Source organism: Penicillium citrinum (genome assembly GCF_028827155.1).
Source record: "Penicillium citrinum strain IBT 23319 chromosome Unknown utg000003l:1.0-4596430.0:1.0-4598250.0, whole genome shotgun sequence".
NCBI classification, from domain to species: domain Eukaryota; kingdom Fungi; phylum Ascomycota; class Eurotiomycetes; order Eurotiales; family Aspergillaceae; genus Penicillium; species Penicillium citrinum.
In genome coordinates, this window is record NW_026622688.1 from 849,080 (window position 1) to 876,794 (window position 27,715).

The 27,715-nt window shown below is 45.2% G+C and overlaps 12 protein-coding genes across 12 annotated transcripts; 6 read left to right on the top strand and 6 right to left on the bottom strand.

Moving 5' to 3' along the window:
- Positions 1-20: 20 nt before the first annotated feature.
- On the top strand, positions 21-1,575 carry N7469_003578 (uncharacterized protein; the record flags this gene model as incomplete). Its single annotated transcript, XM_056642498.1, has 2 exons — positions 21-620; positions 700-1,575. 2 exons carry the CDS (start codon positions 21-23, stop codon positions 1,573-1,575), a joined length of 1,476 nt encoding a protein of 491 aa, XP_056501910.1.
- A 144-nt stretch (positions 1,576-1,719) lies between these two features.
- N7469_003579 (cytochrome P450) lies at positions 1,720-3,577 on the bottom strand (the record flags this gene model as incomplete). The annotated part of the gene is made up of 6 exons (XM_056642499.1): positions 1,720-2,168; positions 2,234-2,842; positions 2,903-2,971; positions 3,025-3,127; positions 3,180-3,296; positions 3,353-3,577. 6 exons carry the CDS (start codon positions 3,575-3,577, stop codon positions 1,720-1,722), a joined length of 1,572 nt encoding a protein of 523 aa, XP_056501911.1.
- Positions 3,578-4,460: 883 nt separating this feature from the next.
- N7469_003580 (putative pyroglutamyl peptidase type I) lies at positions 4,461-5,317 on the top strand (the record flags this gene model as incomplete). The annotated part of the gene is made up of 2 exons (XM_056642500.1): positions 4,461-4,568; positions 4,634-5,317. 2 exons carry the CDS (start codon positions 4,461-4,463, stop codon positions 5,315-5,317), a joined length of 792 nt encoding a protein of 263 aa, XP_056501912.1.
- Positions 5,318-5,855: 538 nt separating this feature from the next.
- N7469_003581 (MOSC domain-containing protein) lies at positions 5,856-6,956 on the top strand (the record flags this gene model as incomplete). The annotated part of the gene is made up of 1 exon (XM_056642501.1): positions 5,856-6,956. One exon carries the CDS (start codon positions 5,856-5,858, stop codon positions 6,954-6,956), a length of 1,101 nt encoding a protein of 366 aa, XP_056501913.1.
- A 397-nt stretch (positions 6,957-7,353) lies between these two features.
- N7469_003582 (sideroflexin family transporter) lies at positions 7,354-8,563 on the bottom strand (the record flags this gene model as incomplete). The annotated part of the gene is made up of 4 exons (XM_056642502.1): positions 7,354-7,502; positions 7,572-8,103; positions 8,157-8,397; positions 8,460-8,563. 4 exons carry the CDS (start codon positions 8,561-8,563, stop codon positions 7,354-7,356), a joined length of 1,026 nt encoding a protein of 341 aa, XP_056501914.1.
- Positions 8,564-10,558: 1,995 nt separating this feature from the next.
- Positions 10,559-11,482, bottom strand: N7469_003583 (uncharacterized protein; the record flags this gene model as incomplete). Its single annotated transcript, XM_056642503.1, has 2 exons — positions 10,559-10,639; positions 10,706-11,482. The coding sequence occupies 2 exons, from the start codon at positions 11,480-11,482 to the stop codon at positions 10,559-10,561; spliced, it is 858 nt and encodes a 285-aa protein (XP_056501915.1).
- A 716-nt stretch (positions 11,483-12,198) lies between these two features.
- N7469_003584 (uncharacterized protein) lies at positions 12,199-13,062 on the top strand (the record flags this gene model as incomplete). Its single annotated transcript, XM_056642504.1, has 2 exons — positions 12,199-12,534; positions 12,634-13,062. 2 exons carry the CDS (start codon positions 12,199-12,201, stop codon positions 13,060-13,062), a joined length of 765 nt encoding a protein of 254 aa, XP_056501916.1.
- Positions 13,063-15,657: 2,595 nt separating this feature from the next.
- Positions 15,658-17,528, top strand: N7469_003585 (ammonium transporter; the record flags this gene model as incomplete). Its single annotated transcript, XM_056642505.1, has 3 exons — positions 15,658-15,772; positions 15,878-16,209; positions 16,275-17,528. The coding sequence occupies 3 exons, from the start codon at positions 15,658-15,660 to the stop codon at positions 17,526-17,528; spliced, it is 1,701 nt and encodes a 566-aa protein (XP_056501917.1).
- Positions 17,529-19,076: 1,548 nt separating this feature from the next.
- On the bottom strand, positions 19,077-20,868 carry N7469_003586 (uncharacterized protein; the record flags this gene model as incomplete). Its single annotated transcript, XM_056642506.1, has 2 exons — positions 19,077-20,153; positions 20,545-20,868. 2 exons carry the CDS (start codon positions 20,866-20,868, stop codon positions 19,077-19,079), a joined length of 1,401 nt encoding a protein of 466 aa, XP_056501918.1.
- Positions 20,869-21,485: 617 nt separating this feature from the next.
- N7469_003587 (uncharacterized protein) lies at positions 21,486-21,755 on the bottom strand (the record flags this gene model as incomplete). Its single annotated transcript, XM_056642507.1, has 2 exons — positions 21,486-21,622; positions 21,701-21,755. 2 exons carry the CDS (start codon positions 21,753-21,755, stop codon positions 21,486-21,488), a joined length of 192 nt encoding a protein of 63 aa, XP_056501919.1.
- Positions 21,756-23,311: 1,556 nt separating this feature from the next.
- On the bottom strand, positions 23,312-25,808 carry N7469_003588 (Golgi transport complex subunit COG4; the record flags this gene model as incomplete). The annotated part of the gene is made up of 2 exons (XM_056642508.1): positions 23,312-24,532; positions 24,597-25,808. 2 exons carry the CDS (start codon positions 25,806-25,808, stop codon positions 23,312-23,314), a joined length of 2,433 nt encoding a protein of 810 aa, XP_056501920.1.
- Positions 25,809-26,269: 461 nt separating this feature from the next.
- Positions 26,270-27,447, top strand: N7469_003589 (SIR2 family NAD-dependent protein deacylase; the record flags this gene model as incomplete). The annotated part of the gene is made up of 2 exons (XM_056642509.1): positions 26,270-26,392; positions 26,479-27,447. 2 exons carry the CDS (start codon positions 26,270-26,272, stop codon positions 27,445-27,447), a joined length of 1,092 nt encoding a protein of 363 aa, XP_056501921.1.
- Between the last annotated feature and the right edge of the window lie 268 nt (positions 27,448-27,715).

Below are 27,715 nucleotides of genomic sequence, written 5' to 3' on the forward strand. Positions count from 1 at the left end.
TCACACTATATATATTTACCATGGCGCATCAAGCACACAATATTCCCTGGCGTGCACTAACTTCAAATCTCGAATGGAAATCGCCAACACTCTGGAACAATTTCGCAACAAATCTATACCCACGAATGAAACCAGCCCAAGCCAATGACCTAACATATTTCGTCAATCAATTCGTAACAAATCTTGAAGAACATGCGATATGCGAGCGAAGAAAATATCGAGAACAATACGACATTCCAAACCCATCAGACGTAATTCTAGACGAAAATATTGTTCGAAAAATAATACCTACAGTTCGACGCTGGCGCGAAAGTTGGTATACGTCTATAATTTGTCCTTCTGATACATATACATCAGATCATCGATATTTCCAAACACATTCATGTACCGACAAATGTGAACCTATTCCGTCGGAGGAGAGAAAAATGTCTGCATTTCTACGCTCGTTTCGGAGTGAGAATTGTCGGGATTTTGAGAATAATAATGCCGTGTTCTTTAATATGGAAATGGTGAAGACTTTGCTTCTTTATGGAGAGATGGATGCTCTTCTCCGCGTCTGCGCTCATCCAGAGACGCATTTGAAAGAGTCATTTGAAAGGGGTACATGTTGGGAGTGTGGTGTAAGTCCAGATTTTGAATCATCGTATCATTCGGCCAGTGCTATGCCAATGAGAGAGGGCTAATTTGAATAAATCAAAGCCGTATTTTAATAGAATCGGATGGGATCAGATAGGTCGACTCATGCTTCGTGTTTACATCTGTCTAAATGTGGCATACTGTTTTCCAGAATTATGGGATCCTACTTGCGGACGAACAACAACAAATGATTACCGGAACAGTATCTTCTACCAGCGAACACTAATTGAGTGCGCAAGACCTATAGGGGAGTACTCTAATGTCGGAAAATATCCGCATAGCCGATTCTTCGGCCTCGACTCGTGCAAGGCTGTGCTAAAGATGGATAAGGGAAGAAGTGAACACTGGTTACTAAATGAGAATCGTCATCTAAGTTATATACGGGTGGAAAATCAATCGACAACATGGAGATGGTACTTAAGTCATCGAAATGACGGTCACGCAGGATTTTATGGAAGAGTTCCCATTGAAGGATTTCTGTCGTTGTGGTTACCGGGCTACCCTGCTCATGAGCCTAGTTACTCTGATACAATCTGGGTTCGAATGATAATCTGTTCGAAAGGTTTACCGATTGAATTAGCCTTGGATATCATGGAACTTGCAGACTACAATCCTATTAACGGGCAGTTGGATCCACCATATGATCCTCTGCACCCATTGAACCGAGAACAGCTAGATAAACATCTTAAATATTGTTGGCAGACTATGGTTCGTTGTTTCATGATCACGAAAGTGCTTGGATTAGACCCTGTTAATGGTGGGGAGAGGGAGCCGGGTATGAATTGGACAGGTGCTGTTGCGGAGTGCATTGTTGAGCTCTTTGGTCATCAAAAGGATCATGGCCATTCGAAGTCAGATGAGGACCAACGGCCTGATAGGATATGGTATACAAGCAAATCCCACGATGAGGAAGGCTTTCCGGGTTATGTTTTTCTTTGATTGATATTTGGTCAATTGTGATGGGTTGGGAATTTAAAGCAGCCATATTGTGACAGAAATGGATAATGATTGTCAACAGGTCCAGCGAATTCAAATAATTGACGAATAAATGATCGTAAAGCAACGTTACTCCGGAAATACATATCACTCCCCAAGCGTTGCAAGATCAATCTCCGGCTGTCGAGACCGGAAGAGTAACTCCACCGTCGGATCAGTAATACTTTCCAGCCCATGATCAAAATTAGGTGGACGACCAGCACTCTGATGCTTTGCCGAAAGTTTCCAATCATACTTGAGCAACAAATGAATGAGAAAGATCTTAGATTCATTCGCTGCGAAGAACCGACCAGGGCACGCATGAACTCCATGACCAAAGCCAAAACTCTCTCGTGTAGTCGTCACCAGTTGATGCCGTTGTTCATTACCTGGTTCTTGTCGCATTTTGAAGAATCGGTAACCATCGTATGTATCGGCTTGTGGGTAGACCTCTTCGTCTCGGTTTACGTGTGCGGATACTGCGATCATTGCGCCCTTCGGGATGACAGTGCCATCTGAGAGGGTGGTCTTTTTTGTTGTGAGACGGTTCAATGAGGCTGTATTTTTTGGAAAACCAGGTGTTAGTGTAGGTTAATTAAGTTCTTGGACAAATCCTACTCACCCATGGAGACGGGATGCAATCGCTGCGACTCCTTTATCACGCTGTCCATCAATTTCATCTTCAATAAGCTTGTTTTCTTGAGAGAACCGTCTTCATCTGTCACGGCTTTGATCTCGTCACGCAGTGGCTGGATGTATTCAGGGTACGCAGCGAGATCATATATGACATTAGTCAATAGATTAGAAGTCGTATGGATAGCGGCCAATGACAACGACATTTGACCATGGGATAAGTTAACTGGTCGACCTAATGACTTTGACAAACTATCAAACCAGTCTAGTGTATCCTGTTGTCGAGGCTCATCTTCCGCAGCCAACTTTCCCTCGCGAATCAACTCTCGTCGCTCAAGCTCCTGTTCGATGATAGCCTTGCCCTTAGCGAGATGGCTTCGGATTTTCTGAGTAGTCGTGAGGAAATGATGAACCACAGGACGGAGGATTGTTGGCCACTGGCGTAATTCGCGGGAGGCATTGAAGGCATCGATGGTGTAATTGACGGAAATGTTGATCCAGTCTTCGTTTTTCGCAAGTTTTTCGCCCAGGAATGCCCGTGTCGAGATACGAGATACGACGTAGGGAACCTTTTCAGAGAAGTTGTATGGTGTCCACTCTGAATACAGAGCTCGGGTTAGCGACGGTTGATCTCTTTATTTCAGTTAGAAACGCATACCGGTTGTTGGGGGGAATATGTCCTTCGCGGCTGCTGCACTCTCCTGCGAGAGTGGGATCGTCAGGGAACCTATATCCCAATTAGTTTATTGAAGTGCTCGGTGTTAGCCTTGAGGAGCATACCAAGTGCTTGAGTTAACTTGGTTCGTACCAAATCAACAGTGACTTTTCCTCCTTCCCCTGAGTGAAATGGTTCGAAACCCGGGATACGATTATCGAAGAAGTTCTGTCACATTTCAGCTACATGGACCTATCCACACAAAAGGTCCAGTACTAACTCTCTCAGTGGCACCTTGAAAGTCAAAGTTCGGGTTATTCTTGACCTCATCGATGTACTTATGGTGAAGAACGACCAGTGGTCTCACGGCGGAGATGATTTGGAAAATGTCCCTCCCCTGTATCGGTTATCTTTCCGAGTTCGAGTGATGATTTCAGAACTATGTTGTCTTACCTTGGAGAATCCCTCTTGAATCAATCCTCGCGCATTTGAAGTAAAACGTGCCCTTGCCTTGTTGTTAAAGATGTCCAGACCATTTTTCCCGACGAGAGGAATTCGACTATAGGGAATCTCATCTGCCAAATCTTGCCAGAATACTGAAACAAGTACCGCCAGAAATGCAATGCCCAGGCCTTGCAATGCATAAGGATTTTGAATCAGCTCGGCTAGCAAAGCCATGACGGGTATACAAAGGGGGTTCACCGCAGGTATAGAGAGAAGAGAGTATAAAAAAGAAAGATCTGGAATTAAGAAGGAAGATTCCAATTTATGCAGATTTTTACCCCAGTTTCTGTCTATTGCTAGTAATAACTTAAAACTGTACACAGAAAAGCCTGACTGACCACTCAGACATGTTCTGTTGTTGATTGACCCCTTCGGGACTTGTGTCTCCGACGCAAAGGCCCACACCTCGACGATCGGAAGCGGCGCCAGCCGAAATCAAGGCGATTCGTGAAGAATTGAGCTAAAAGTCTGATCGTCCGGCAATCGAACACTCCGAACATTTCTCTGGGTGGTGTGTGGAGCTGAACGAGAACGAGGCTCGAGCCTTGCCTAATTGAGCTTTTTATGAGAGGATCTTTTATTGTGGGAATACGATGAATACGAAGCAAGTTGATGTCTCTAATCAAGAAGGAAAATGCACCTTAAAGGCGCATACCAAATTATGTTGTTCACTTGAGTGACAATGTTAAATTTATGTAGTAGATATCATTTACTGGGCTACATAATTGGGTTGTACAGAGAGGACTATATCCAATCGAACCGTGAGGAGCTATTCCCCCATTTAATTAGTTAGTCAGTATTCGACAAGTCACATATTTGTTGGGCAGATTATAATCTCGACCCATTTGAAGTTGCTCTGTAATATTCCAAAAAAAATAGGCCTAACATTGATCTGAAACTTGAATATTATATGATGTACTCCGGCATTAGCCAATATCAAAAACCCCTTCAATATCCCATTCGTTGACTAATATCATCTGCATTTGGAACTGCCAAGCCCCCGCATTCATCATCATCTTCCCCCGCAACTTCTCCTCTTTGATCATCGAACTTCACCATGGGAGACGTCGGACATGCAGTACCGGCGCAAAATTCCACGCCAGTAGGAACTCCTCGTGCAGGGCCGTCTTCCAGTGAAATATCTGTTTTGGTCACTGGATTTGGCGTAAGTGGTTCTATATTCTCCGTAACTCCCGTCTTCCGAGAACTCACCGTGTAACCCAACCCCAGCCCTTCAAATCAAACCTCGTGAATGCCTCCTACCTAATAGCCTCTTCCCTCCCTTCATCCTTTACATTGCCATCCAAAGATGGCTCTGTCGAGCGTCGTATATCCGTTCACGTCCACCCTACCCCGATCCCGGTATCATACGCCACCGTTCGGGAGGCCATACCAGCAATCATAAAGGAATACACCGATAATCATGACGGCCGGCGTCCTGATCTCATCGTTCATATTGGTATCGCAGCTCCGCGACTCTATTACTCCGTTGAATCACTAGCCCATCGCGACGACTACAACATCACCGATATCGAAGGGCGGTCAGGCTACGAGGATGGAGAGAAGCGGTGGAGAGAAATGGGGCTACCAGCAATCTTAAAGCCTGGCCCTGTCGATAATGAAAATGCCTCCACTTCGCTTTCTTCTCCGTACCCACCAGATGACCGATTCTTGAAACAGTGGAAGGCCTTCGCACCGCCAAATTTGGATATTCGCATCTCTCACGATGCCGGCCATTATCTTTGCGACTTTATATATTACACCAGTTTGTCCTTGGCTTACCGTGAGAATCAGAATCGGAGCGTGGTCTTTTTGCATGTCCCCGGTGCATCTGAACAGGCTGATATTAAACGAGGCCATGAGGTTGCTATTGCTTTGATTAAGAGCATGGTGACTTGCTGGATTGATGAGTGAAATCCCTCGGTATAATTTATATAATTTATACCCCGATGATATTCGTTGATTCGTTAGATGGGCATATATTTGCATGCTAACACCTGCTTTTTGTTATTTTGGAACTTATATATGTTTTCCATCGTTTGATCTAAGGGTTCCCCCCTTTCGTGTTTTCACTTTGCATATTGCGTGTCTTTGGTGTTCATTAGGACCATAACCTCTACATATTTGCCCTTCCCGGGTATTACTACTAGTATTACAATTTTATCAAATTTTGTATTCAATCATAAAATAAACATATAATCAAGTATCTCTCCTAGCAATCCACTGGTTGTATTTGTTTGATTCAACATTTTCCATCTCATTCCCAAACGGCCAGTCTCGGCAAAACGGCCGCTTATCAATCCGGTCCGACCAACCTCTCGCACAATTTTGACTTAAAAAAACAAGTTCTACTTGATGAATCATTTTATAACTATCAAATATTCAACTTCCTTCTGGATGGGCTTGTGCCAGACTGGTCTCTTCTTAGAAATCGCTTAAGGATCCCACGATAATGTATGAATCCACGGCATCTTTTCTAGTCCTAGGACTGATCGTACTCCTCCCATTGATCGTCCTCTCCCAACCGAAGCGATGGACCAAAACATCACTAAAAGAGCTCCTCCCACAACTTCACCTCCGACGTAATCGCTCCAAACAATCCAGCGAAATTGTTTCATTGCGCATGTACCCCATAAAATCATGTCGCGGATTCGAAGTGCAAAGCACAACACTAAAAGAACACGGTCTCGACCTCGACAGAAGATGGATGCTCGTCGACGCATCAACAAATGAATTCTTAACTATTCGCCAAATCCCAGATATGACTCGCATCGGCACATCTTTAAGTCCCGACGGCACAGAATTAATAGTTTCCATACCAACCACCAAAAGCAGGAGCAAGAGTATTCGTATCCCTTCGCACCCTTCGCAAGAGTGGCTCACAGCGAATACATCCATTGCCCAAGTCAAAATCTGGGATAATGATACAGATGGATACATCTACGGTCAAGAAATCAATGCTCCATTTTCCGCATTCCTAGGCCGCGCCGTCGCGCTCGTGTATAAAGGACCCACCCCACGCGTGCTAAAGGGCAATGGTGCGCCAAAATTATTAGGTCGGGAACAAACAACTGGGTTTCCAGACGTGTTTCCTATTCTCATTGCGTCCGAGGCTTCGCTTACGGAATTAAATTCGCGATTGCGTAAGATCAATCTTGATCCGATTACCGTTGAGCGGTTCAGGCCTAATATTGTTATTCGTGGGCAAACGCCTTGGGTTGAAGATTCATGGAAAACCATTCGTATTCGCTGTGCTGAGAAGGGAGAGGACTCGGTTGGTCAAGAATTTAGTTCTTCTGTGCCACTTGATTTGGATATCGTGGCTAGATGTGCAAGGTGTCAAGTTCCTAATGTTGATCCGGAGACTGCAGAGAAACATAAGAAGCAACCGTGGGATACTTTAATCTCGTATCGTCGGATTGATCAGGGAATTAAGTGGAAGCCTTGCTTTGGGATGTTAAGTGCGCCTCGGAACGAAGGGGCGATTGAGGTTGGGATGCGATTGGAAGTTTTGGAGGAGACGAATGAACATCGGTATATTACGGGTTTCTAAAATCGGAAATGTGCACTCAAAAGTTACCTGTCTAGTCCTAGATTGTGACTAGTAGTCACAACCTACAACTGATAGTAACTATCAATTGATATTGACAAACCGTTACTATGAACCAGTGTGCATTACTTGATCTTTCGTAGCTGTACGATTATTTCCAAAGTATTTTGAATGTTTCCACTTGAGCATCGATATCGTCGACACAGGGATATCTAAATCGGTACGCAGAGCTGGAAGTCAGACCTCATCACCGAGGTACATATGAATCTGAATACTACAGCAGCAATCTTTCCGGTAGCCCCCACCAGAATCCAAGATTCCCACACACATTTTTTTTTTTTGAATTTCCATAACTTATTGCACCGCATATGTCAACCCGGGGGACATTTATCTCATCAGCTCAGATCCCGCGGTTGAATGCAACTAATTCATCTTTGCGACCATCCCCAGAGAACTTCTCCTCAAGAGAGCCCTTCCGAATGACTTGCCTCTGTGGAAATATGGCAAGTGCAAAAGGAAGAGCAATAGTTGATGTAAGGAAAACAAGTCCTGGAATTATGATTAGCACACAGAATCCCCATAAACATAATCACCCTCAGATAGTGGGGAATACTCTACCTATATTCACCGGCATAAGTAGCGACGGCCTTTTCTTAAGCCATTCAGTCTTCTGAAATCTCAAAAGAAGCAAAGAAGGTACCACCATAACAGGAATGGCGTTGATAACCCGACTAGTAGCCGTTTCACCAACGGCAAGAAATGCCGCCTTCGAACTCTTCCCCAGACTCTTCTCAGAAATTTCCATCTTCCCTTGGCCGTCATGCTCGGTAGACGATATTACAGGAAACACGTCTATTCCCCGACGAATTTCCTCACCTCGCATCAAGAAGACGTTCAATGCTCCGGCGCTCGCCACAGCCGCGAATGGAACAAGACGTTTGAGAATCGTCTTTGTCTGCTGGGTGACGAAGGAAATACGTGGGACCATGTGAGTCAGACCTAAAGCGACAGTACAGGATGCGGATACGGCCATAAAGTATGACTTGATCATTGTCTCGGTTGAAAGTGGTGCGGATTGATTGGCGTTGGCGCTGTTAATTGCGACGTTGAGAGATTGGTTGGCGATTTGCCAGCCCAGGATCCCTTTCCACTGAAGCTCAAATTAGATTCTAATACAATCAACCGACATGATATAATAAGAACTGATTTGCTTGCCTTCATTCCGGGAATGAGCATTCCGGCTGTGACGACGAGGTTGGAAAACACATAGCATGACATGCGGAATGGTAGAAGAACTGGGTTTCCGGTATCTGGATGGAGAGTGGAATCAACAATCTTCTTTGCTTGCCAGAGTTCTGGGTTCATTTCTTGGATTTTGCCATGTTTGTAGTTGGTGAGCAGGTTGATTGAGTTGTTCAGTTGACTGGCCGATGTAAAGAGAGTCCTGTAGAGGAAACCGTCAATACCGGCCACTTTCCCTTCTATGAGGATATGATCGTAACATACCTGGGATCAGCCAAGTCTGCACATTGACGAACCCTACCCCAATAGCTAGATAGATCGTATCGAGAATCAGGGAGTTGGCGAGAGCCAGATAGTGAAGATGCCATCTTGGAAGTAAAGGGTGGGTTAAATCCGAACAGATGGGTTGAGAAATGAGACTTGTTTCTGAGTACTTGGTAAAGCAGATAAATCCTGGGCACATGGGGATTATTTGCAGGTCTTAAGATTTTGTCAATCGAAAAGATTCTCAAAATGCCCCTTCCAAGAGCATGTCATTCTCCACATAGACTTGCTCGGCCGATCCAAGTGCGTATCCTTGGCATCAAAATATTTGATAATTGAGCGACTTGATTGATCTATCTTGAATTGCGTAGTATTAGATATCAATTGTTAGAAAGAAGACCGGACTGTCCAGAGCAGGTAGAGTGGTGACCGACAGAAATTCTCGACCGGAATTATCAAGTATCAAGCTGGGCACAAAAGAGAACTTAAGAAATTATGCCTGAAAAATGCTAAGGACTGAGTGATCTACTATTTGCCCCTCCTATTTCGAATTTATTCGTTTCTTCAGATGAATGTGAAACTGCAACTAATAGTATTAGAGGCTCCTTGGGCATAACAATTACGCTACGCTAAGCATTGACGAATAACGAATTCGACTGAAAGTACTTTAGCAAAACAAGCACTAGTGATTAAATATGAACAAAAGGATGTAGATCAAAGATTCAGTCCTAGATTCAGCTCGATCAATAACCAAGTTATAGCCTGGGAGTTGATTTCTCGACTCGCAGTTAGATGGCGCCTTCTCATGACACATTGTGACCTCTCCACTTAGTTTGTTCGGATTCTACACATTCTAGTCCAGACTTAATCCCATCTCTATGTGTTCTATGTGTCAATAAAGTATCCGACGAGAGCTCCACTCTTTCTGAATTCGCCTACTTATGTCTATAGTCGCTCTTCCTGATGATCTGTGAACCAGCATCGAAGGGCTCATATCATGATACCGGGGGTCCGGCTGCCTTCCAAAGTTGACGATAGACAAATTATATCATAGAATAATTTTCAGGCATTCTGTCTGATCTTTTCACTTCCGAATCATCTTCTCTTACACACTCAAGAATACATACACCTATTATTCTTTGTCCTAGGAGTGGTAATAGACTCATAACGTTGCAGGCATGCCGAGTATATCTTCAAACCACCTCTCATCCCCCAAGTCCATTGACTGGATCCAGGCCATTTGATCAAAGCCCGGAACAGGACTAGGGTCCAATTCTTGCCCAGCAACATCTACACGAGAACTCGCAGCGGAACCAACCTCCATATCCGACCTCTGACGAGCCGCGTTCCACCGAGCTTCAGTCCACATCCGAGACCTACTCAACAACTTCGATAAATACTTCATCAAATGATCATCACACCGAAGTTGCCGCTCTTTACTACTAAGATCCAATTTTTCTAACATACAATCCACAGTTGAAATAAGGTGAACTGTATTTCGCACCGCTTGATAATCCCAATCCGGATCATCTAACACAGATAGATATTTCAAGAGGGTCACGGTTAAAATCATCTGAGACCAAAAGTGAAAAGGTTGGCCCACGAGATCTGAGCACGGGATTTTATAGAAGTAGTCGAGCCAGGACTTGATAATTTCAACTGAGCGCCATAGACACTGGAGACGCTCGAATGCCAATGGTAGCTCGCTGTGAAGTCTTACCCCTGACAATTCAGGAGAGTGAGATCCCTGATGTAGCGAATAGCCAAGTTGATTTATGTATAAACTCACGTATTGTACGTGGATCTCGAGTATGTCTATAATTCACGCGTGAGAAAAGGGCAATACGAAATAGGAAGATTTATCTCTTCGCTTTTAATATTGGTGCTACGTACCTAAATGGGGGATATCGGATGGAATCGAAGATTGAAGTTCCTGAAGTTCTCTTCGCAAAGTCTTAAGGTATATCAAGCGAGCAGTGGATTCCGTCGAAGAACTCATGACATCCATCTCATCCGGGAAACGAAGGTCCTGCGCCTTTTGCTTCAATAGTTGTAGACGCACTTGAAAGACAAAAAGCTGGTCTTGACTGCACATTTGGCTAATTGTGAGTAGATGAAGAGCTGTATCCATCCGGTGTGTCCAGCGCATAGCATCCTGACGTCCCAGATGTGATGATATGCTAGAGATGGGAATCAGTTCCCGTTATCCAGAGCTTTACCATAACTTGTACTTTATACCAGCTTACTCGGAGATATACGTACTTAGAGCTCAAATAAAAACATGCCAACAATGCCCGTTGTCGTTCTAAAAAGTCGTGGGGACTATCATTGAGATTTTCCCCTCCATCAGTCTCACCCTGCGTAACCGTCATCAAAAGCTGCGTATCAAATGACGATAATTGAGGAAGTCGCATATCAGTTGCGACGGATATTGCTAGCATCATCAATCGCGACATTAGATCTACTCGACCGAGAAAAGCATCCGTACTCCATGCCAAATAAGTTAGTAGTCCAAGTAGCAGGTCGATATTCGATTGAACCTCGAGTAAAGCAGTGGTGAAGAACGTTTTCTTCAGTTCCTCGACTTGAAGGAGTCGTTCCTTCGTTGAGAATGTTGTTATGGTGAAAATTGTCTGTAGAAGGATTGGTCTCTTCTGTCGTAAATACCAGCATTCTGTATCTGTTAAGTCAATGAAAGGGAAAGATGGCAACATTTGTGATCGGAAGAAATCCAATCGCTCATCTATTTCACTCGACAAAAGGGCAAATTGGAATTGAGCATAGATTCGCGATCCTCCTGTTGAGCCATTTAATGAGGTGTCTCCACTGGAAGAATTCGACACAATTTCCGACTCGTTCCTGAAATTCGGTCCTACGCTGACGTCGACCAGTGTATCATCTGAGAGAGAAGTTGCTGAAGCTGAAACACCATCGAGAGATCGAACAGCATTAATACCAACAGACAATTCAGAGTTCCCTGAAGACTTAATGGAAGACTGTAATGCAGATAACAATGCATCCATCTTATCTTCCAATCTCGCGACTCGAATATCAGAGTCTCCGGCTTGTGCATTACGTCTGCGAATCGAGTCTGAAGGCTCACACAACCTGTTTAAACGGATACATCTGGGAATTTATGAGCCAAATGCATTGAATGTGGCATATATGCTGACCTTTCACAGTCATCGCCATTTCTTGTTCTTACGCAGCGACATTTAGCCTTATAGCACTGCGTACATGCTTGGCCGTAAGTGCTGGATTGGGTTAACATGGACTTAGATCTGGCCATGCTAGCATGTAATTTGGAAAGCAATACCTGGGATTATTCGAATAAGAGGAAATGCAATGGAAGAGCTGAAAGGGTTCACATTGGTGTAAGATGGGAATTGAATGGGGCGGATTCTGACCGGAGTCTTTCATGTCAGATTCCGACGGATTTGGCATCCGAAACCCGTTCGCTCAGCCTTGGTTTCTCAATGATTCTTTATGCTCATTTGAGGTAATACCTATACTTTATACTGTTGAAATAAGTTTGTGATATTTTCTTGGAATATAAATACGGGTATCTGCATTGCAAGATGACCGAATTTATAATACCTTCCTCAAGCTATATATAAGTTCACTACCAATATTACTGACAGTAACTTCTAGTAGCGTCAATAGTATACGAAATAATGCCCCCATCCAGCAAAGCAGCTTGGATGCTCACCAAAAAAAACAAAACCATTCAAAATCACTAATGTCCCCTACACGCCCCCAGGTCCCAGCCAGGTCGTCATCAAAAAATACCGCCGTCGCCATCAACCCTTTCGATTGTGTCTTACAACTCGTAGGTCGAATACTAGCCTCGAACCGCAAATACCCTTGTATACTTGGCACCGATGTCGCAAGCTACATCGTCGAAATCGGAGCAGACGTAAAGCGGTTCAAAATCGGAGACCGAGTCTTCGGCAGCGCAGCCGGTATAGACAAAAACGTCAATAATGCTTCTGAATGTGGATTTCAACTTTACACTGTTATGAGAGAGTACATAATATCACCGACACCTTCGCATATTACAGATGAACAGGCTTGCGTACTTGGTCTTGGCGTTGGGACAGCAGCTTATGGACTCTTTCATTCGATATATCTCCGTCTCGATATGCTTTCTCTCTCCTTTAAGTCATAAGGACAGGGTAAACGTGTCATTAGCGTTACCGGTGGCTCATCGAGTGTTGGTAGTAACGCTGTTCAACTTGCTGTGTCAGCTGGTTACCGGGTGATTTCGACATCGTCCCCGAAGAATTTCGAATACGTTAAGAAATTAGGCGTGAGTCAAGTCTTTGATTATAATAGTAAGATGATTGTCGGGGACATGCTCGATGCTCTGAATGGATTTGAGCTTGTTGGTGCTTACGCCATTGGTAAAGGTGCTGTTGAAGTATGTACCGAACTCATGATGCCACATGATGCGAAAGGTACCAAGAAACGAATCGCGTTAGCTGGTGCTATTATACCGGCTGAGCAACTTGTTTCTTTCTGGGGTCAGATGTCATTTTTCATTTTTATGGTGGGTAATTTGGTCAAGTCGAGTATTCAGCAATACAGGTCTGACTGGGGTTGAGGCTAAATTCATCATTCTGGATGATCTGGTTGATTCGGAGAAGTGTGGTGGCTCAAATTTATAAGAATTACCTACATTCGGCGCTGGAGGCACGTCAATTTGTACCTGCCCCGCCACCTCAGGTTGTAGGGCATGGGTTGGAGAAGATTCAGGAGGCACTTGAGATGCAGCGATTGGGAGTTCCTGGGAGAAATCTTGTTGTGACGTTGTAGTCAGCTGTGCATGTAGTAGATTGGTTTGAAAGTATTTTATCGCCTCTAGAATTGATGTAATGATAAGTTAATGGGAAATTGATAATCATATGCGCTTATAACACAGGTAAAGTGGGAGTATTCAAAAGTTTTTTAAGTCTACTCGAGAAGCGATCTTCCTTGAAGGAAAATATCTCCCTGATCGACGTCATTTTTACACTCGTGTATAAATGGCGCATACTAGTATGTACTCCCGTGCGAGCTCTGCAATCCACAGCAATCACTTAGTGCTGATTCAATTCCTTCAATTTCCCCAGAATATGCACCTTGGCCCACATGATCCTATTAGTCGGCGCCATTGATAGTCGTGTGATGCAGGGGAAATAATAGAGGTGGTTTCTCCGGGTCTGTATCCAGTAGATCAACCGCTAGTGTAGCAACGAGGCTGACTGACCCACGAGGCGCTCTAGTGATAAATTTATTGGGGTATGCATGAGTGACCCATAATTGTAGAACAATACTAAGTATGTAAACCCTGTTTTCTGTATAGATACTAACCGCTACGTGTACAAGGATGGAGAGATATAATATTGATGGCATCCATTCGTGATGGAACAATTTTGCTTGATGGCCGGTATACTGTGATACTTACGGGAGAGAGTACTCCGTAGACCGGGCGAAAAGAATTCGGATTAAAAAAGGGTTGATTGGATTGATTGCAATTGCAATCATGCTGGTAATAACTAAGTTTATCACGTGAGAGTGATACTGTGAATGGAGTATCTAATGCGATGACAGGAAGGCTACGATAAGGTCAGACCCTCCCGGACCCGGCCCCACGGGAGCGGATCGATGACCATTCCTGTATGTCCGAGTGGTTGTTATTATCACGGAGTACAGATATATATGTTGTAGTATGAATTGTGCTCCCTTCTTTTATTGAAGACTTTCAAAAATTCCAAATATACATAAGAATAGTATATACTAAAAAGCACATCCACTTTCTAGGCAGAAGATAACTAATTTAAAGACTCGGCATGGCCGAATAGACCGATCGGGCTGGACTGAAAACCAACCCGAGCCGGGAAAACTCGGAAAGATGGAAGGCGACCGACTACGGTGCTTATCTGGAGCCAATCAGAAGACAGATGAATATCAAAGTGTATCGTTGAGCTAAACCCTTTCCGGGGAGACTTGGCGGATCCACCGGTGGCAATGTTTATCTGTGGCGAATGAGCAAGCAGAGATGGGCTGCAATCATAGATATTGAGATAACATCAAACCAGTGACAGTACAGTAACTTATGTAGGGAGGAATGTAGAGGAGAGGAAGATAGAGATATACAGTCAGTAGAGTCTGAATGATCTATCTTGATCTAGGATATATACGGAGTATTGAGAAGAGTGAAGATAAGAAGGATGGTCCTCCGTAATCAATATAAACAGTATAAAGACGAGCATCATTCAAAGAACTGTACGGTAGAAGAAGAATCAAGAACCCCAGTCTCCATCTTCAGTCTCCATTCCGGGGCCAATCCCCGTCTGGTCCCAGTTTCGCATTAACAAATCGTGTTGAGTACAAGCCAAGCCTCGATAGGACGTGGGACCCGTCCCATTGCCACCACCAGCCTGTTCATCATGAAGTAGGCATCGAATTACTTGTAGTAGAATGTCTGAATAGTACTACTATACCAACATATGCCAACAGCTACTATTATCCGTTAAATGTCAACGTGAATAAATATTCCCTCTCTGATTTTGTATATTAACCTTCTATCTACATCGATTCATGCCGGCCAATTCCCTGATTTCTCACATTGTCCTCCGTACTGTTTCACTAAGACAAACAAGTGATAAATCCGGATTATCCCATTACTTCGTGTCATACGAACTACTCACACTCATTCAACTGACAATCTCACCCCAATTTCTTAATACCCGCCGCTTCCCCGGGAATTTAGAAATAACTCAAACCGCTAGCATTGAACTAGTTCCCTTTTCTTTTAATTTCTTCCATTTCCATTTGTTGCCTACTTCTTTTCTTTTTTTTCTCTCCCTTATCGGCACTGAACCACAGAATCCCACCCCGGAAGGCTGAGCAGCTCCGATTTCAGGCCTGGTGGATCCACCCCGTCGATCCGACTTATCTTTTTGCATTTCTGCACTTCTGCAATTTTGGGAACTTCTTATACTTCGCCCTCTCCCCGTGGCGACTCAATTCCTTTTTTTTCCCTTCTCCACATTGACCTTTTTTTCTCAACTTTCAATTCTCACTTCCTTCGTCCTCACCCTCCTCCAACATACATTCAACTACGGACCCTACGCCTAGACACCGACTTTACGCTGGATCTACGCCAACTAACTCCACACGACTGTACCCTACCTCGACGCGCTATTAATTCACCATGTCGGCGTTCAACGGGAAATCCCCGTACGCCCCGGACTATGCATCCTATAACTGGGTCGGTGCTCCTGCAAACTACGACTTAACCACCAACGTCGACACGGGCGGTGATTCCCGTATGTGAACCCTACCAACATCAGCAAAACGTCCAGCAAAATCTCCCTTCCCATCATTCTGCTGAACTCCCTTTCACGAATTGGATCTAACTAACACATCGAAAGGCATCGAAAATGTCAACAAATGGTTCCAATCCGGCGATCAAGCTTATATCATCGTTTCCTCCGCAATGGTGATGGTCATGATTCCCGGTCTGGGTTTCCTTTATTCGGGTCTCGCTCGTCGAAAGTCTGCTCTTAGTATGATTTGGGCTTGTATGGCTTCTTTCTCGGTCATTACTTTCCAATGGTACTTTTGGGGATACTCGCTTGCTTTTTCCCCGACCGCTACCAATGGTTATATTGGAAATTTGCGGAATTTCGGTCTTATGAAAACCCTAGCTGATCCCAGTCCTGGTTCACCCTTGATTCCCAACCTTCTTTTCGCTTTTTATGAAGTATGTTCCCTTTTCTTTCCTCACAAACTGAAGTCGAATGTCATGCATTAACGATTTTCTTTCAGATGCAATTCCTAGGTGTCACCGCTGCTATCGTTATGGGTGCCGTTGCCGAACGTGGCCGTTTACTTCCCGCCATGGTTTTCACTTTCATCTGGGCCACGATCGTCTACTGCCCACTCGCCTGTTGGGCCTGGAATTCCAACGGATGGGCCTATAAATACGGAGTCATGGATTATGCCGGCGGCGGGCCCGTCGAAATTGGATCTGGATTTACGGCTTTGGCTTATTCGATGGTCCTGGGTCGTCGTCAAGAACGCATGATGCTGAATTTCCGCCCACATAATGTCTCGCTTATTTTACTCGGTACTGTCTTCCTTTGGTTTGGATGGTTGGGTTTCAACGGTGGTTCTTCGTTCGGCGCCAATGTTCGCGCTACTATGGCTTCCTGGAACACGAATTTGACTGCTGCTTTTGCGGCGATTACTTGGGTTCTTCTTGATTGGCGTCTTGCTCGGAAGTGGTCCATGGTCGGTTGGTGTTCCGGTACGATTTCCGGTCTTGTTGCTGCGACGCCTGCTTCTGGATTTATCTCGCCGTGGGCTAGTGTGATTTTGGGAGTCGTCACTGGTATCGTGTGTAACTACGCGACCAAGATCAAGTACTGGATTCGAATTGATGATTCGATGGATGTTCTCGCTGAGCACGGTATCGCTGGTATTGTCGGCTTGATCTTTAACGCGCTTTTCGGCGATGATTCCATCGTTGGTTTGGACGGTGTTAATACCGGTACTGGTGTTGGTGGTTGGGTCATTCACAACTACAAACAGCTTTATATTCAAATCGCCTATATCGTCGCAACAGCTGCCTACTCCTTCGTCATGTCCGCGATTATCGCATACACCATCAACGCTATCCCCGGTCTGAACCTTCGCGCCTCGGAAGAAGCCGAACTTCTCGGTATGGACGACGACCAACTCGGCGAGTTCGCTTACGATTATGTCGAGGTTCGTCGTGATTACCTCGCTTGGACTCCCCAGGCCAAAGATCAGTATGAAGACGGCCACCACATTCCTGCCAACGAGCGCTATGGAATTGGCGAGCACTCAGAGATGATGCTTGAAGGTCACCCGCCCATGGGCGAGATCAGTCAGAGCTCACGCGGTGGTAGTGAAGGCGATATGGCAATTCAGGAAATCAAAATTGCCCAAGCTCCACGACAAGTCGCAGAATCACACCCTCCTGATTCCCAAGTTCGACCACCTACTCCGAATGGCACGCCTGTTGTCTTGAGACCCGTTGATGAAAAAGACGTTTAAATTCGACTCATTTGATTTCGATATAAAGACCTTCATCTCACCATCTTCAAACCCTCCGCATCTTCAGCACTTTTTATTCTTTTCGCATTTTGTTCGATATCCCTGAGCGTGTTTTGTTTCTTTATGAAAGCCTGGGGCTTTCTTATGTATACCTTGCCACTTTACCCCGATTACCTCTACATCTACCGCCATTATTACCATCTACGCTATTCTCACCTATCTCACTCGCGCTTACACCTACCCTGTCCATGTTTCTAGCATGGTCAATATCAATAGTGATATTGAGCTTTTCTCCTCCCAGCAAGGCGTTCTCAAAAGTCCTGGATAAGGCTTCTTTAGGATTGGATATATATTTTATTTTCTGGAGTTGGGATGATCCTAGCTTGTGCAATATAGAAATTGACTCTTTTATCAACATGTTTCCTCATAGCTCTGGACTCAGCGATTAACGATTGAGTTCAAGTATGCAAAGTAGTAATCCTCAGTTCGATTAGTCTTGGGACTTTATATTGCCAGGGTCTAGGCAGGACTGACTTATGTACCATAGTAAGCAGCTGCGCAACTCCCCAAGGTTAAGGATCTTGAATCAAACGCATGAGAGCTACTATCGACATCATTCTAAGTCTTCTTCTCACACTAATTTATCTCTAACGTGATTCAACCCAAGTCAAGCTTAATCTTTGCTCCCTTGGGTTAACTTCAAGCCGCCAGACTACCTTCCACGTAGAACTAACTGGCTAGTATAACCGATGCAATGAGAACAGTACTTTGATCTAAGATCCTACTATTCAGAAATCACTGGCTTCCGCCCTCTCTGGCCATTACTGATAAACATCCCTCCCGCTTTCTCTTTCCCGCCTGGGAACTCGCTCCGTAACCATCCGATCCAACCTATATCTTGAGCTTACATGCGGTGCTGGAAAGATGGAAAAACCGGGGGACCTCCCATGCCTCCCGCGTTAGACCCAAAATATCTGCCATTGTCATCAAAACGAGGGTCTTTTTTGAACGTGCGACTTAAATCTATCAGCTCGTCAATCTGGGTCTTAGATAGAGCTTTCTGAATGATATAACTTTCTTCCTATTGACACGTTAGTATTGACTTTGTAATCTGCATCCTCATTCATACGTAGTGATCTGACTTACGTCTTCTCGAAAAGGGTAACCCAAATCAAGTATCGCATGCTCATGGAGTAGTTTCCGTGGAATAACAGTCTTGCCTTTTCGTGGCCATGGCTTTTCCTTTTCTTCCTCGCCCTTCTGTTGACTTCTATCCTTGGACCGATGTTGAGGAATGGAAGTTTGCGCATCACCATACTCCTTTGTATTTCTGTCTCTCGAATGCGGCGAGGAATTGGAATATCGGGTACCTGGGTCTGCGCTTGTAGTAAGATGGTCAGAGTGGCGCGAAGCTGGTTGGATTGGCCTATAAAGTGAATCGGTTGGTCTGATTTCTTTCGTATACCGAACGTTTTGATCGGCACGGTCTAAGTTCTCTTTAGTTGATGGACTCCCCGAGGTTGTTTTAGGTATAAAGCTTGAATCACATTACTTACACCCTTCTGAATTCGGAATTCTGGCCGGTTTGACTGATCGAATCTCTATCCTAGGCGTGCTTCCTGTTGAAGATGCCTTTTTCGATTCTGATTCCCGTGAAGCGCGTGCTTTTCCTTTTTTTTCCCTTTCAAGTATCTGGATACGCTCTGCCACCGATAGTCTGTTTGTGGTTATACTGTTCGCTGCTGCTGGCTTCCGTGATCTTGAGTTATCGGAGGTGTGTGGAGTTCCATCTGATACTGGAGTTGACTGCGTTGGTCTTGTTCTGGAGGACACATCCGCATTACTGAAGAGGCTTTCGGTTGAGTCAGAAGCTGTTCCCGATGAAAGATGCGAGAATTCTTTTGAATCGTCATTTGAATCACAGTCTTCGATAAAAGCATACTTCGCCCTCACGCCACCTGTCTTCTTGTTTTTCGTTGGACGCAAGGTCTCAGAGCCACCTGTTTTCACGTTGCTGTCAAATCCAGTACTTTCAACTGCCGTAGCTGTAGCCCTAGCACCAGCGCTACTAGTCTTGCCCCTTGAAAGCAAAGTCTCCAGAGAGCTACCATTGACTTCATCATATGGTTCAAAGCGTTGCTCCTCCTCGTCAGTCAGAATCGGGTGACTTTCGACACTTCCCAAGGGATCTGCTCTCGGTGTCGACGCCTCAGACGCCAGCTGTGTCCACATATGTCCAAGGGCCGCTTCGGTCGTCAGACGATCATCAGGCTTAGGTTTCATTAATGATTGTATGAAATCAATACCAGACGCACTGACACCGGCATCACTGAGAGCTGTACTCGGAAATGTCTCGGGATGGCGTATGTAGGAAGAGAGCTGGCTAATCGGTTTGAAAACAGGCTTCTTAGTGAGCATTTGGAATATGATCTCGCCAAATGACCATATGTCTGTTGAATAAGGACTCCCGGGATTAACAAATCCGTACAATTCTGGCGCGATAAAGCCCGTTGTGCCTCGTAGTGTTGTTGATGTTTCAGGGTTCTCTTCCATCCTCTTACTTATCCCGAAATCTCCTATTTTGACCCACCATTCCTGGGGAGGATGGGATTTAATCAAGATGTTCTGGATTATGTGTTAGCACTATTGCATATAATCTTTGGGAATTTACTACGGGGGCCATGAAAGATGTGGTCGTCCTACCCTGGGTTTAAGATCACGATGTATGAATTGATTTTCGTGCATCATCTGTAGACCTTCTAGTATCTGATATGAGATATCCTGGACCTGTGTCTCTGGCAGTACAGGTCTATCTAATAGATAATCATGTAAATCGCCGAGCTCCATATACTCCATCGAGATAAAAAGATTCTCTGGGGTGCTATACCATCCGAATGACTTGACAAAACATCGTTCGTACTAATAGCATAAAGGTCATCAGTCCAGCCCAATAATAAAGAACTTGAACCTACAACCTGGCCTCAAAAGTGAACTCCTATCCCAAGCCCTCACTTACCCTCGGATGTGAGAATTTAGCAATAGCCTCAAGCTCACGATTGAAATCAATCCGCGCAAATCGTCCACCGGTCTCAATCTGCTTCACTGCTCGAAGCTGTACACCATACCGTGAAACTTTCGGGCAGCTTTCTAGCCATACAGTTGAATACCCGCCACCTCCAATTTTTCGCTGCCGTTTCCAGTGCTCCGACAGAGAAACGGGGCGGCGTTGAGCAGGCTCAGCCTCATGCCAGTGGTAAATATGCACTGTCTCAACACTGAAGTCAGGCAGGAATCGAGTTTCGAGTTTCGAGTCGCGAACTAGATCTGGTAGTCGGGCCATTCTACAGCGCGGTGTTGTTCTTTTATCAGTTAGTCAACATTGAGCCGTGACCAAGAGTGTTATTGACACGTTAGCTTCGGTGATGACCGAGTCTGCTGTTTGGGGGCTGAGTCCCATCAAGAAACCCCGCTAGAAGTACATTAGTCGCCACGTGATGTTTCTAGGGATTTCAGCTTCGAGAGCTCACTGGATATCTTGACATTGATCAAAGTAAAAGCTCAGGATATTAAAAGGGATTCATTGAAATTAATATCACTAGTGGTTATACACACTGAAATAATACTCGCAGCGACTTGATTACGAAAAGCTAGAGTATCAATTATAGATCAATACTCCCATGCGCTTGCTGACACATGTGGACAGCCTCCCTCACTCCTAGTTCTAAATGAAAAGCTTTCAGATTCTGTATTTGAAATAGCATTTATGTGGGCTGCCTGGCTAGATGTGCTCACGATATGGCAATATTTCATTCAGCAATTTGGCGATGTGATATCATCTATCGGATTGGCTTTTCTTTTCCAAACTTAAAGATCCGATTTGGTGACGACATGTTGATATAAAAAAAAAACCTGGCGATATCGGATCATGAACAGCTCTATATCTGGCTAGTAAAAACTCTACCATGGCAGTATCATAGCCGCACCCAAAGCCATTGCCGCCACCGAAATGCCAATCACAGAACCGAAGCCCTGCCAAGTTGATGCTCCCGTATATTTGACAGCAGCATTGCTCGTACTGGCACCACCTTTCGAATCTAAGGGAAGAAAAAAAAATAAAGGGTCAGACATTGTGTAATTATTTGCCAGACGAAGATGAATGGAAGGTAACATACTATCAGATTGCTTATGAATCATCGTGATAATAGCCTGTCGAGCTATACCAACCATCGTCGATTTATCATCACTATCAAAAGTACTCGTGCGAGGTGTTGTCGAAGCCGTGGAGTTCACAAGAGTCGGCAAGCTAAGAGTTCTAGTGGTACCATTTATCTCAGTTTTAACCTTTGAAAAGCTAATAGCATTCCCAAGATTGTAGTAACATCCCGACGAAGGAATTTCGTAATCAGACACTGTGGAGTAACATCCAACATTCATATCAGCGGTATAAGCGCTATTGTTCGATTATTAGATCATGTTTGCGGCCGTGATACGGAAGAGATGTAGAAAGTTACCTCGGACAGCACAGAATGGCCGTTTCACCATGATCCAAAATATCCAAAAATAACTCCCGATCTCTATCCAACACCGTCGGAGTCGTCGTCGGGACAAAGATACCAGATGTGGATATGGAAGAACCCTCTCCGCGAGTCGCAATGCCAACGGTCTTCCAGTCAGCGGGACAATACAAACCGGGTGAATAGTAGGCAGCTTGGAAGTAGATTGATGGATGGTTATCTTGCGTGGTAGATTGTTTGAATGTCGGTGAGGGGATACAGTCCAATCCGCCAATCGTCTCACATTGAAGTCCGTATAGTAGGTGTGGTCTGGTGGAATTGACTCCGATTTGAATTTGATCGGAATGGCCGGTGCATGTTGAGGGTGCGGTGAATGTAGTTGTTACAGGACCCCAGTTTGAGAATGTATAGCCGGATACAGTAGAGGTGCTAGGCATTGCGGTTGTAGAAATACCCTAGATAGAAGATGAATAGATATGCTTCCAATATTGTAGTATCAGAAGGAGTATTAGGACCTGGGATGTGAATTCAGATGAGTGTTTCAAGTCGATGGGGGACCTCGTATAAATGTCTGGAACCCGCGGCTGAAATCCCCGCCTCGTATTGTGATGGTAGTCCAACCCCCCCTTGGCGGATGGTTAGTTCACCTTGGCAGGGTTCAAGCGCATAAATTCTGTCTTTATTGTGTATTCATTGGTGGCAGGTGATGTTTCTGACGTTGTAATTCTTGGGAAGGACTTCTTTTGACTAGGCTGGGGAACCTACCCTAATGCAAAGCAAGGAAGATGGATGGAATACGAGGATCTTTAAGATGAATCCCTCCATTCAGAATCCTGATATGTGAAGAGAAATATTGACAAGTCATGATTCGAAGCCCGGAGCCTTGAATTGATACTACATAGTAGGACTCGATGCTCGCTGCCTGTATCGATTTATCTCCAATATGATCTTATCCCCTATGAAAGGAAGTATGCCATTCAGAGACTACTGATATACACTTTGGGCGAAGTTTCTAACCGGGGGCCTGTAAGATTAAATTCTTCCATTTCCCATGTTGGACGCCTTATAAAACGGCCCCATAGATTGGCGCACAAATGCACTGCAAATTTCGAGCTAAACATGCAACTCAGAGCTCAAAGATTTATAATCGAGTTCAAAAGCTAATTACACGAATATGCAGACAGAAAAAGACACAAAGAAAACCACCAATACAAACATATGATATGCAGACTATATACATCAACCCTCAAACCACAATCGCAATCACAATCACCCTCTCCTAACCATCCCCCTAACACGAACCCTCTCCTCCCGACTGAGTTTATCAACAACATCAGCCGCCTCTCCGCCATGAACAACCTCCTCCCACTCATCATCATCCATACTCATGACAAGCGTCATCTGTACACAACGTGCAAATGCCTCACGGTGTTTATACCGACCCGGTGCACCAGATCCATAACCCACATCAACAGCCGCACTAACAAGACCAGATATATCACGCTCTAATCGTGCTGCTCCGAGGGGATTTACTCTGCCCTGATAAGACCAGAGGCGTTTCTCGAGTAATCGAACTAAATATGCGATTGTCACCGTGAGCAAGCGGTCGAAGGCTTGTTGGGTGAGGATTCGTGCAATGGGTGTAAGTAATTCGGACCATCCGTTTGCGAAGCGGGGACGGACAATTTCCTTATTACCGCGGTTCTCGTCGTATTCTGATTCTTCGTTTGCGTTGGGTGTGTATTCTATGTCGCGGAATGTGTCTGCTAGAATTGGACGGAGACGGTGTTTTATTACGTTGTTGAATACGACTTGGATTCCGTCGGAGAGGAGTTCATAGGCTTTGACTTCGAAGGAGGTTGAGAGGGATTGCAGGGTTTGTGAGACTTTCAGGGCGGAGCTTGGGACTGGGAATAGAGAGCGTAGGTGTTCGGATACGATGTCTGGGGTTCTATCTGTGGTTTGTTTTGTGCCGGTGTTGTTAGACACGATGCGGCGGATATAGTCGACGCCGATGTCGAGATTGTTCATTTGAACGAGGAAGGCGATTATGGTTTGTTCTGGTGGTTGGCCTCCTTGAACGATGGCTCGGGGGTAGCATTCATCGCGCATTTTACGTTGGGTCATGCCGATGAAATCGGAGCCGAGAACACGGGAAAGCGTGGGAACCACGTTTGTGACCACTGGCTCTTGAGAAGTTGCGAGAGATTGCTGAATGACTTTGTTCACAATGTACATGATATCGTCGACGGCTGATGTGATATGAGGCGGATCGGCCTTTAATGGTTGTTGCAGATTCAGACTCAGTCCGGATGGCGACTCGTCTAGCTGGAAAGCCTTCTCTACAGAGCGCCGGAAGAAGAAGGTTGTCATGGCATTGAAAGGCCCGACCAATTTATCGCCAACCTTGCGTGCAAGTGACGACTCTGATAAGAAGCTGGGTGGGGCGTATTTAGTATCATCTTCATTACCCTCATCGCCGACAGATGGCTGTAATAGACAAAGTTAGTACAATCAGATTATATCACACCGATGTGGCTAGGTACACTCTTACATTGCATGCGTCTGCCAGGAACCGGCAGTAGAGTGACCAACGACCCAGCATGATGGCCATTTCATTGAGAATTCCATCAATCTCTTTCATATCAACTCCCTCATCCTCAGGTGTTGCATTCGCACCCGGAGCTGGAGATTGTGAACGTTGACCCGGACGCTGCGTAGGGAGGAAACTCTGCACCAGAAAAGTGAATGCATACGATTTGATATCCATAAGTTTGCGATCAACATGGCGTTCATCACTCCAGGTATCTAGAATAATACCCCCTTGAACATCCGCTTCAATTTGCAATCGTTCAATGACACGAGTCATCTTCCTCGGTCCATAGTGACGCTCAACAAGTCCACCATGACCATCAATAATCTGCGCAATGTGCTCAAATAGCTTCGTCAACGCATTGGCATAGAAGAACCCATCCTTAGCCCCAGATCCAGGACCAGCATTGAGATTACCCCGAGCCCGCGCCGCGACACCCTGGCAAACGTAACGCCCATAGACATCCAATCCAACCTCCGAGCGACCGATAAGCGGGAACAATTTGAAGAAGCGGGTAATCTTCGCCCCGTCACTCTCCTTGACAGCCTTATCGAATTCACGCAGGAACAGCCCGCAGAGGGATTCCGCAGCATTATCCAATGTCACACTTGGTGGGTCTGGTACCTCCGCAGTAGGGACCATCTCCGCAGCGAATGCACCATTGACAACACCCGGCGGAACCTGCGATGCCCGATGCAAGTAACTGGCCGCTGTCTCCCAATCCTGAGAAGCTCCCATTGACCCGGCTACCCCCAATGCGCATGCCTTAAGCTCCGCCACTTGTTCCACTACATCCAATGTTGCTTTCACGCGAGCTTGTTCAAGGTCAAGCCTGCGAACGGCGCTGGAGATACGGTCTGCAGTTCCCGCGGCTTCGGAGAGCATTCCATGGCTGACGGATCGAGTGGTACTAGTTTGCGTGCCAATATGAGCTCGCATCAAATCCAAACGACCCAATTCACGAGAGAGGTCCTTCTGTGAAGTAACGAGTGCATCGAGTCTAGCTGTCACGGTGGCTTCTTGGGTATGTAGGTGGGATAATGCGGCCTTGATCTCGGCGACGGAACTGGCGTTGAAGATATCGGATTGCGGGGAGGTCTCGTCGACAGTCTTCAATTGTTCGACTGGTGTCTCTGGTGAAGAGTGACCATTTGAGACCGTCGTGGTGGTCATCCTGTATGTTTTTCAACTGATGCAACGCAAGAAACAAACGCTGTCGAGGATGTTTAGATGCCAAATCGCCAGAATGGCGGGCGGTGAAGATCTCCTCCACGCCTTTTTTTCATTCTTTTTTTTGAAGGCATTTTTAGATGATTTTATACAAAGAAAAAAAATAAGAAATAAAACAGATTTAGACGGAAAAAGGGCAAGTTTCAAGTTGAAATTCGGTATTCCAATAGGAGAAAGAAGAGAAAGTGTTTGCAAAATCAGACTTCTTTCAAAGGCGTTTGGATTTTAAAAAGCTGGACTCGCTTGATTCGCAACGTCATTTCTTCCATCCACGCTCTCTTTCAAGCTTCCTTCAAATATCACTTCAAAGTTCGCATTGCTTCCCATCTTCATATTTTTTTCTACTCGTCAATATTGGACGTCGTCGCAGACCCCGTCACCAGAAACCTCGGCGTTCTCGTGCCATGGGGAACGAGGAGTCAACAGTAGTGGATGAGTCCACTCGACCATCGGTGTTGGAGGCTCGCAGCATGGAGGCGGTGGCCAAGTACATCAAGCAGAATGATGTGAAGAGAATTGTTTTAATGGTGAGTTCTTATTCATTAACTACATATTGTTCTACCCATTGGAAGTTTCCCGATTGGAGGTATTGAGAGATGCTAACAAGTGACAGGTTGGAGCTGGGATAAGCACATCAGCAGGCATCCCTGACTTCCGATCTCCAGATACCGGACTCTACGCCAATTTGGCCTTTCTAGACCTAGAGGAACCGGAAGATGTATTTGATATTACTTTCTTTCGAGAGAATCCCAAACCATTCTATGCTTTAGCACATGAATTATATCCAGGCCGGTATCGACCGACCATTGCTCATTCCTTCATCAAATTACTCTATGACAAGGGTATGTTATTGAAGCATTTTACGCAAAATATCGATTGTCTGGAACGACAAGCCGGGGTTCCGGGAGAAATGATCGTCGAGGCGCATGGTAGTTTCGCTTCTCAACGCTGTATCGACTGCCAGAAGCCGTATCCGGATGACCAGATGCATGAAAAGGTGGATCAAGGGGAAGTCCCTCGATGTGATTGTGGGGGATATGTCAAACCGGATATTGTATTCTTTGGCGAGGCACTTCCCTCCACATTCTTTGATAACCGTTCACTACCCGCGGAGGCGGATTTATGCATTGTCATGGGAACGAGTTTATCGGTTCAACCATTTGCCAGTCTCCCATCCTTTGTTAGTGATGGTGTTCCTCGTGTTCTGATTAATATGCAACGGGTTGGTGGGATGGGATCTCGACCTGATGATGTTCTTCTTCTGGGTGATTGTGATGCTGGAGTTCGCAAATTTGCCAAGGCCATGGGGTGGGAGGAAGAATTGGAGAATCTTTGGGAGGCAACCAAGCCCGAGGAAAAGACTCAACCGGAGGAGAATGCGCCGCAGGACAAAGATGAACGTCTGCGGGACGAAGTGGATCGTCTGACACAAGAAATTGACCGCTCACTTCATTTGACAGATGCGTATCAGCAACGAGTACGAGAGAAGATGAGGGAGAATAGCAGTCAAAAGAGCAATCAAGGGGAGGTTGAGACAGTCAGTGGCTTAAGCCATGTTTTCCCACACTTGGCGAAGCATTAGCGGTCAACAAATACAGTCATCAATCATGAATCAATCAATCGGCAGTCAGAATTTAATTTTAGTATTCATTCTACAGTAAATTCATAAGTTTATTTACTAAAATAAAAATAAACAGAATTCTTGTGTTTAACCAAAAAAAAGAAGAAAGAAAAAAGAAAGGCGTAATTTCGGCCAAACTGGATTGACCGCAGCCAAAACAAGCTAAGACGATCGCTGCCCCACGTTGAATCGCTCCGTCATTTCCATTCCATCCCACTTCTTCTTCTTC